Raw genomic sequence first — 9,874 nt, 5'->3', positions numbered from 1 at the left:
GTGCTAGATTCTTTGGAAACTAAAATGGAAAACAGACAAAAAAGGCGACAAGTAATTGCCGTCTTAAATTATTTTTTGGTGAAGATTGATATTCGTCAAAAAAATTTGGTTCGATTTTAGACATTGTTTGAGCTTTCGCCGTTATCACGATAAAAAATCTTGCACGCTGGCAAAGAATTACATGATTTGCAAATTTCCAAATTTGCAAATATAGAAAAACCAGACAGTAATTTAGAAATGCTTTGATGATAAATTCACTTTCCTGAATCTGATAAGTGCACCAAGGTGCTTCATTTCCTTGGCCTTCGCTTTCCTTTTGAAGTAGATATCCTCCGAAGTTGCGTTAAGTCGATTGAAATCAATTGAACTCGAAACAAAAAAGCAATCAAATTAAATTAATACGAGTGTTTTTCCGCTTCTGAAAATTTGATGTCTGACATTGATCTGCATTTTTTTTTGTATAAGTTCAACTATTTCTTAAAAATTTTTGGAATACCCGCTTATTTTGAGATTTATTATTGTAGTAACACTTAGGCCCTTTATAAAGGAAATAAGATTGTTTTTCCTTGACCTGCATTAAAAATTTCTTTTATATCCCATTGAATTTTATTTTTCCATGTTCATTGTTTATTCAGCAACCGATGTGTCATGTATAGTCGTCCCACGCAATTCAGAAGGCTTTCTTTATCAGCAATCTGTTTTTATGAATGGCATCAATTTTATTGAACGGATTGCGTTAGGTTAATACTCTGCTTTACTTTTTCTGAAATGCAGAAAAAACTTTTAAGTTCAAACAAACTTATTTTCAAAATTTTGATTTTTTTCCAATTTTTTTCCGAAAGATGAAAAAAATGCTTAAACTGATTGCTAAATTCTGCTAACTTTTTGCAGGTCAAATCAATTTGATTCGACCAAAAACCAGCTTTTTTGATACAATTTAACACAAAAGAAATGTGTTCCAGTTAGCTGAGCACATTTGGAACCAATTTTTTCTTCTGTTAATAACTGTGCAAACGATAAACTGCGCTTGAGGACAGCACTTTTGCTGATACCATTTTGTATCATGCAACAAATAATGAACAAATATTTGGTCCCGGTTGGTACAACAAAAATATTACGTCACAGCCAGAAACCAATCCAGAATTTTCTCTTTCTTTCCTTAAAAAGCAACCGCAAACCAAAACGCCAGGCTGCGAAAATAAGCTTTAAATGTTTTATTACAAACCTGTTTTATCTTTATTATAACCAATACATTAAGAAACTATTACCTCAAGTCAAATCTTTTGGAATCTTCAGTTTTGTTTTCCATAATTTCTGCGAGTCAATCTTCTCGAAGTTGATTGAGAAAACCTCCAAGAAAGGGTATTTGTTTTTATTTTATAGTCGATTGCTCATTCCAAGTCACATTGCCGAGATCTAAGGGAGATCAAATTTAACCACACAGGAGCCAAAGTGTCTGAAACCCTTGCTGAATTTTCATTTTACCATTTTGCGACCAACTGCTTTACTTTGAACATAATCCCAAAACCAAAATCCCATTTTATATCAATTCAATTCCAAGAATTTGCAAACTCCTGAGAAACAGTTATAACTTCAGGGCGTCCGTGATTAAATATTCACTTCCTTACAATTATTCCATTCTTTTTGAAATACAGACAGAGTTTAACTTTGTTTACCCAGACAAATCTTGAAGTACGGTAAATAAATATATCGACCATTGGGTTCAATTTGAACAAATATTTGAACTCGAAGACTACTTCTCAAATTTGAGTGCCGCTCGTCAAAATGAGGATCAGTTACGCAATCATCGTCGTGGTGAGTTTCAGTTTCGTCAGCATACATACAAATCTGTAGTCGAGAAGTATATGTGCTTAGTAATTTGGTCATAGCTGCTGGAACAGGGGGTGTTCTTCATGATGGAGGGACCGAATGATGGAAAACTTTTAACCAATCAGAATCGTTAGGCGTTCCTATTGGCTAAATGATTTTTGCAAAAAACTGAAGTCATTATTAACAGAAAGTGAATTATAGCAGCACAGCGAAGTTTTTCTGTACAATTCAAGCAGATAGACAATTTTTTGTTATATTTTTCAGTTTTTTTAGATAGGTATTCGATTTTTCAAATGCCCGAATTCGATTTCACAATATTTTAAATTTATGTATCTGCTTCTTCTCTTATCGGTCAACTTTGATTTTAATGGGCTGGATTTTTTCGCTTTCTTTGAGACTTTCAAACACGCAATTCTACGACGGAAAATAGTTTTCCAACATTCGGTCCCTCCATTATGAGGGACGCCACTTGCTGGAACCCAGCATAACACAGCATAACCCAGATTAATAACTATTCGGACCAATTAGCATCCCCAAAACGGTTTGATGGAGGATTTTAACTGGGTTCTAAGTGGAAAGTTTCAGCCATTCAGAATCAAGCATTTTAGATGCAGCACTAGGAAGCGAATTTGATCCAAGTTAAGTGCTGGGGCGCAAAATTTTAACTCGGTAAATTCGGGGAGGAGGATGTTAACAACTTGATCCAACAACACTATAAGGACCCTATTTTGTTGAAAAATGTTCTGCGCCGCAGGCAATTTTTTTTAAAAACAGGCCAAAAAAAGTTTGTGAAATTTTGACTAAAAAATTGCGTTTTTTCCGCGCGTGTTACCCCCTTGAAGTCAGATATATTGGCGCCGAATGCGCCTTTAGAAAATTTTGAGGTTCGGTTCGTCAGCATGAATGTCGTAAAATTATACCAAAAGGAGGACCCTTTGGCAAAATTTGGCAACCAGAATTGAGGGATGGCGGTCGCCCCCCCCCCCTCGGTACGCTACTATGTAGATTTAGCGGGTTTAAAAAATGTATATGTATAATATTTTAAGCAATGGATTTAAGGTACCGATTAGCAACAGAGAAAGTATCTGCCGTTGAATTCTAACACTAGATAGGCTGAAAAAAAATTGGTGTCATTCTTATAAATCTAATCTTCAAAAGTCATTGTGTTTCAGCTTTCATCTTTAATCAAAATTTGTACCGCGGATGCAAATGCACGACAAACTGACAATCAATTATCAACGGAAGTTCCAACTGAAGTCATGCAATGTATGGACGAACATAACGAGGTACCTCGTTACCACATATACAAAGCGAACAACGCCGACTTTTATGTCCAGGCACGACTAGAAAACACTTCGGACGAAGTCTCCGTTTTATATCCTGGAATTATGAAAGTCATCAGAACTGATGAAGATTCATTGCAAGTGCCAGAAAAAACTCGAGAGCTGTTTGTTAATTTAAGCGCATCTGATTGCGTGAACAAAATGCGCACTGATCGAGATTACATAATGTTTTTAAAAAAGACTGACCAAATGTTGGCGGAGTATGACGTAATTCTGGACAAAGAGACAAAGAGCCCCGTTTGGGTTTCGATGGCCGAGCCGATAAAGTATAAGAGAAAAAAGATGAGGGAAATTACGAAATATTTAGACGAGAGCAAGTACTGCAAAGGTTGCCCTGGTAAGTTTTTCTCGAACTCTTTCTTCAGTAAAGCAATAGAGCTATTAGTTGCAACGAATTTTTTAACTTTATTTTGCTGGTCTGTTTTATTACGGTTACGACCTAGAATTTTCATAAGAAATTGATTGCGTTTTTGATATATAATTTTCAATAATCCTGTATTATGAGAAGCAACTTTCTTTTAAAAGAAAGATGAAATGTTTAAAAACACAGAGTCTGCAAAATATGGAAGTTAACCACTTTTGTATTTCAGTTCAGTACAAATAAAGGAGCGAAACATTCATTTCTGTATTGTTTTACAGTTCATTGATTTTGATGTTAATTTTTTTTAAAAAAAATGCTATTATCGATCCAAATTATTTGCTTTTAGAGCAACCCTACATCAAAAAAGTTCACCAGTTAGAGCCAGTTATGGAGACGAAACTGAAGCATTCAGTTCTGCTTGAGTGCAAGGTGAAAGGGTTCCCACAGCCCTACATGTACTGGAAGTTCAACGGACACCCCTTAGAAGGCCCAGCCTCGAAGTCAATCAAAGTCACTACCAGCTGGTATGTTTGAAAACGCACCTTGAAATAATTTCTAGATCTCGCTGACAATTACCAACCCCATTACCTAATCCTAAACATCCATTATTGGACTAGCACAGAAAATAGGTTTAGATATTCGTTAATAGGCACCGTAGAATTAATAACAACGAGATCAAACAATCATTTTTAACAAAAAAGGAACGCAAGAATGAACGTTTCATTGCATTATTACAATTTTAATTTAGTTTTTTTTCTGTAAAAAAAAACTTAGGGAGAAATGAAAACTAGCCAAATTAAATTTTGATTTTGATTTCGAGAGAAAATTGAATCGGAGTTATTGTCGTGTTTCAGGAAAAAGAGCGTACTTGAGATTCCATTTGTGACGTGGCAACACCCAGGCTATTATTCCTGCCACGGGACTAACTTCAAAGACCCCGAAGTGAAGACGGAGCTGCACTTGAAGTTGGCCGGTAAGCATGATGACATCGGTTATGTGTATTTTCACCTCGAAACTTATAGATGGAAAGTTTCGGGTGTCTATTAATGAGCAGATATCTGTTACAAATTAGAACCAAACCCCTAGTTAATTTCCAATTTAAAACCAAATAAACTAGTGTTTTTTGTTGAGGGGGCGGGGGGTATTTTACCGTTCGATAGACTTTAGCTTCGGTTTGAATTCAACTCTCTGTTTTTTTGTTCAGACGTTGAAGACTGCAATCTGGATTACTTGGGGTTCTGCATGAATGGCGGCTTCTGCATCCACCGAATCAGAGAGAACAGGAGCGAATGCCAGTGAGTATTATGTAACAGCCATAACATTAATCGTGAACGTCTGATAAGAAAAACCGAAATTTATGAGCAGATATACTTCACCAACAAAAAATCTTTTCAGGCACTGGAGTCCGTACAAATATTTTTCAAAGATTGCCCCATTCAAAAACTTTCAAACAGTAGCAGTGTAGCTAAAATGGGAATTAAGATGAAGAAGGGGACTAGTAAAGATGATTCTTTATTAGGTATAAAATCTGCAGATGTTTAATCATTGAATTAGTCCTTTACAGGGGTGAATTTCTCTATGAAGCCATAGGGGGATAGTTAAAGAGATCTTTTTATTTTTTTTAGCTGTACGAAGTGGTACGTGGGCGAAAGGTGTGAGCACTACAACCCCTACCCCTCTGTTCTGCCAGGGGGAGACAGAGTTCTGGACGAGGGGGGTTCATATATGGTACCTCTCAAAGACGTCCTCTTGATCTGCTTCGTGATTGTGGCACTGGCGTCGCTGTTTCTCATTGTCGGATGTATCTACATCGCTCATAAGTTAGTGACACAACTTGAAAATCTTCCTGACATCATGAAAAAAGTCGAGCAGGCAAATGAAAAGTACGGAAAGAAAGCCATCCTCCTTTTAATAGAATAAAGCTTTGCTTTGCTTAGCTCTTTTTTAACGGATTATTTTACTCATTTTTAATGGGTTTTGGCGTACTAATCAGAAGTTGTTGAAACTCGAAAGCCAGTTTGAAAGAAATTAAACGCTAAAACCAATTCACTGATTCGAGAAATAAATTATTCTGCAAGTTTTCGACACATGAATATTGCAACACATTTATATATTAGGGATAATATAGCTAGCCCGTTCACAGTTCAGCCAAAAAAAAGTTTTTTTAGCGCAACTTTAGAGGAATAATCTATTTTTAGGAACAAGAATAACAAAGCAATTCAGCGAAAACTCGCTCAGTCGCTCGATTACTCAAATAATTTTGCACCCGGACAACTCAAAAAGGGAGCTCAATACGCAGGCCTTGCATCAGTTCCGAACGGCAACGAAATTCTTCTAACGAACAGTTTCATGAAACGTCCCAGAAAACCCAAAGGCGGCCAAGGAATTGGTACAGAACAGGCTATGGAAGATTTATTCGGAACTAAATCGAAACGAAAATCAAGGGGGCAGTCGTTTCTTGCCGAGCAAAATCAACCGATGTTGTCGCAAAGTCCGATTCGAGAAAATTCGAATGAAATGATTTCAGTTCACAGTCCACAAGAGCAGTTAATTCTGCCAATTCGCAATTCTTTTCAATGCACTTCATCCGCCATGAATGGAAATCATCATGACAATGTGGCCGATAATGAAGAGGAAAGGTCACGCGTTAGTGATGAAACAGATTGCACAGTTACAAACGAACACCGAATCTCAAAGGACGGAAACCCTCCCAAAATATCTTTGGCTTCCGGTGAACCACGTGAACAAATCGTGAAAGTTCAAAAAAATTCAAGCCTTGATTATTTACAAGAAGGAAGTAGCAAATATGGAAACGAAAAGACTAAAGTGATCAATGAGCCGAAGAAAAATTTGGCGAGTATGAATTTTCACGACACCTCGATTGACGTACTAAGTGACGATGATAGTCCTTCGCCGATGTCAAATTCCGAATTGAGTCTCTCAACAGTTCTTTAAGTCAATTTTTGTACGTTCTATAACTGCGAGTAGTTTGCATGTTTTGACAATGATGCTGTGTGGTTGAAAATAAATGATAATCAGACAAATAAATTTGAAATAATCATTTTTAGAATTTATTTTTCAATTTACGTTTTATCTTTTAAGGTCAAGTTCGGTGGCAGGTGATTGTATAAAATAAAATTAATTTGCTCAACTTGCTCAGTGAAATTTGCGATTTACAGAAGATATTACCTATACTGAGAAATTTACGTGAACGTTCAGATCAGGCTCTCAATCCTCAAACAGCATTGAATATTGAATTCAGGTAGCAGCTTCAACTGAACTTACAATTTCTACACTGCATGCAGGGTTCGCGAGATTAGCTGCGACTGAGAGTAATACTAAAAGAAAAAGTTATTACCCGGGCTGAGGTGCTCGACTCATGATTCGACCGACACTGTCGAACGGAGTCCAATTTTTGTCGCAAATTAAGACGGTCGAACGAACACATTAGTCAAACAAAGTCGAATCATGGGTCGAACAGGGCCGAATCATTAGTCGAACAGGGTCGAATCATAAGTCGAACAGGGGCGAATCATGAGTCGAACAGGGTCGAATCATGAGTGGAACAGGGTCGAATCATGAGTCGAACAGGGTCGAATCATGAGTCGAACAGGGTCGAATCATGAGTCGAACAGGGTCGAATCATGAGTCGAGCACCTCATCCCGGGAAGGAGACGAGTATGCTAAATTACAAAGATTGTAGCAAGAATATTAGGCAGATAAATTTCAGCACATTAGACTTTTTGTAGAACTCATGTAGATAAACCACCTGGATGTATTTTTTTTCAGCCAGTTGGAAAATAATTTTAATTAATGTTTGATCAAACATCGTTCTTGAAAAATTCTTATGTATTCCGAAGACAATTTTCTTGACGCGTTTAACGTGTGTCGTGCGTTATTAAGATTCTTATATTTACACAAGCCAGCTTTAGCGAGCGTGGTGGAATATTACAAGTATTCTCTTTTCAACCTAAGTCGTAAATATTTGGGCCACTTTTGGAGGCACCTGTACGTTTTTTGGCAGCATGTGCTTTGAAATTCGATTAGTCAAAATTCAACACATTTGATGCGTTTCAATGCATCAAATGAACCGAAAAAATTTTTCCGTTTCAAACAACAGTACCATTATAAAAACTGTTTTCCAGAAATTATCCTTTGCAATATAAAATGCATTTTTTTTTGAAATACACAATTTTGACATAATTTGACTTTGTGCTTTCCAAGTTTTTAAATACAAACTTAGCGTAAATGCCTCACACTTAATACAAGACTGCTGGTATCAGGGCGAGGCCCTGAACGTTCCGACTGCCTTTTAAGGTCTATGGAACAGTAACAATACGAAAAATTAAATGTAAAAAAAGTAAAATGAAATATTTTTTGACTTTGAGCAAAAATCATCCCCCACACGCCATATTAAGTACAAAATGATAGATTTTTCTCCTAGTAACAAATCAATTATGGCAATTTGGAACGATTTCTAAGATGGATTAAAACTCCACTTACACGTTGAGAGCTCTAAATATATTGCGCATTAATTGTCCCAATTTGGCCAAAATGGCAATATCTAAACCCACATAACTTTACGAAAAATGATCACAAGTGAAACATCTTTTCAAATTTAAGCTCAAGAGAACAATAATTTTTGAATGATACAAAAAATCCTGTCAAAAAAGGCTAGTTCAAAAGTCGAATTTTGCTACAAAAGTCGGAACAATAATCCAAATTATTGTATTTCCAAAAACGTTGTCTAGCTGTCCTATTTTTGATGCATAGCAAATAACAGTTTGGTGGCTAGTGTTGGTATATTTTCAAGGGACCGAAGTGCCGTCTGATATCAAATATACCACGAGTCGAATTGCCGTCTGGAAAAATTGATTTTATTTGATTCTTTTTATAATTTTAAAATTATCTGAACCGCGTCTTTTTTGTACGACATACAAAATTTTCCATGTTTAAATTTTGACTTGCAATATGCTTCAAAAAGTAGTTGTTTTTCTTTGAAAAATATTCATTGCTTTGTCTGAAAAACTGTATTACAAAACCGTTTATTACGAAATCATTTTGTCTGACAAACCAACAATGGTTTTGGTTCGTTTTTCTCTTTATGGGTTTCAAATTTCTTTATCTATTTCAGTTATAATGCTGGTTCTGTTCAATTTTACATGGAAACTAAGAGCTGACGTTCCATCGAAGGCTACTAAAAGACCGCATGGAAAAAACTGAGGTTGAGTAAGTAGAAATTTTTGACACTAAACGAGAAAGTTAGGTACTAAATGAGTTATTTTTAGCTGCGATAAAAAGTTCCAAACAAATTCATTAATTAAGAAAGAAAATAGCCTTTTCTTTGAGAAAAAGAACCGACTACCGTAATGCGCAGATTTTTAACGAAACTAAAAGTGATTTAAATGATTAATTTGTGTTTTTTTTCTATACAAAATTTTTGCAAGTCTAATTCATGCCAAATTTATGCAAAATTGTGCAAAGTTAAGAAATAAAATTTCTCATCACTTTTATTTTGTATTCAGAAACGACTCAGAAATTAAATTTTTGTACGGATCAAGAAACAGCACGTTTTCTGTTTTCTTTTCGTTCTGTTTGATTAAGAGCTTTAGCGATTTAAGCTTCCGTGAAAACATTTCTGAGCAATTTGCATGGCAACGACTGTTTTTTAAAACTGATAAGTTTTCTCTAAACTGATGGTTTTTTATAAAATTATTCATGGTAGTACTTGTTGTGATAAAATTATTAAATAGTTTCAGAGACTGGAAATTGAGATTATTCAATCTTAAGTTAAAAATGATGCCAAAATCCATCAGCCACTTAATTTAAAATTTCATGACCAGGCGCCTATTGCGAAATAGGTTACAATGGAATCCTCCATGGTACTTAGTCCCGCTGAATATCTGGAATTGGGAGAAAACCATCGTGAAGGTAATTGAAAACAAAATTCCGGCTATTGTAAGAGTGCAGACGGAGGATCTCGAAGTAACAATTCGACAATTTGGAACCAGTTCAAAACAAGTATTTGTTTTAACCTATTTTTATTCTTGTTAAATTATCTCTGTAAAATACTTAGAACTAACCAATCATGATGGATAACTAACACTTTATAGTTTCAACCAGAACAGAATAACTTTAACTTAGCAAACAGTTGCTCTTCTCCAGAACAGTTCCTGATATCTAACCTCGCAAATACCAGTATACAGTAGATTAATTGATACTAGGAGATATAAGAGTAAGATTAAGATCGGTATTAGAAAATAAGATAGCGTGACGAACAGACGGTGTACCTTATCTATGAGTGGGCCACTCCGGACATAAACTCAAGTTAGTGAACGAA

At 35.7% G+C, this 9,874-nt stretch overlaps 1 protein-coding gene across 1 annotated transcript; it reads left to right on the top strand.

Moving 5' to 3' along the window:
- Positions 1-879: 879 nt before the first annotated feature.
- LOC134851155 (uncharacterized) lies at positions 880-6,620 on the top strand. Its single transcript, XM_063867114.1, has 7 exons — positions 880-1,815; positions 3,003-3,510; positions 3,881-4,058; positions 4,389-4,507; positions 4,739-4,829; positions 5,160-5,354; positions 5,733-6,620. Exons 1-7 carry the CDS (start codon positions 1,786-1,788, stop codon positions 6,487-6,489), a joined length of 1,878 nt encoding a protein of 625 aa, XP_063723184.1. The 5' UTR covers positions 880-1,785; the 3' UTR covers positions 6,490-6,620.
- Positions 6,621-9,874: the final 3,254 nt, after the last annotated feature.

The sequence above is a fragment of the Symsagittifera roscoffensis genome, chromosome 7, assembly GCF_963678635.1.
Source record: "Symsagittifera roscoffensis chromosome 7, txSymRosc1.1, whole genome shotgun sequence".
In the NCBI taxonomy this organism is placed as follows: Eukaryota; Metazoa; Xenacoelomorpha; order Acoela; family Convolutidae; genus Symsagittifera; species Symsagittifera roscoffensis.
Note: the sequence above shows the minus strand (reverse complement) of the source record. Positions and strands in the feature narration are given on the sequence as shown.

Excerpts from the sequence above, each read along its gene's own strand:
- LOC134851155 (XM_063867114.1), top strand. The coding sequence starts at position 1,786 with ATGAGGATCAGTTACGCAATCATCGTCGTG. Across the intron at positions 1,816-3,002 it reads GTTACGCAATCATCGTCGTG|CTTTCATCTTTAATCAAAAT; the intron begins GTGAGTTTCAGT and ends ATTGTGTTTCAG. Across the intron at positions 5,355-5,732 it reads TGTATCTACATCGCTCATAA|GAACAAGAATAACAAAGCAA; the intron begins GTTAGTGACACA and ends ATCTATTTTTAG.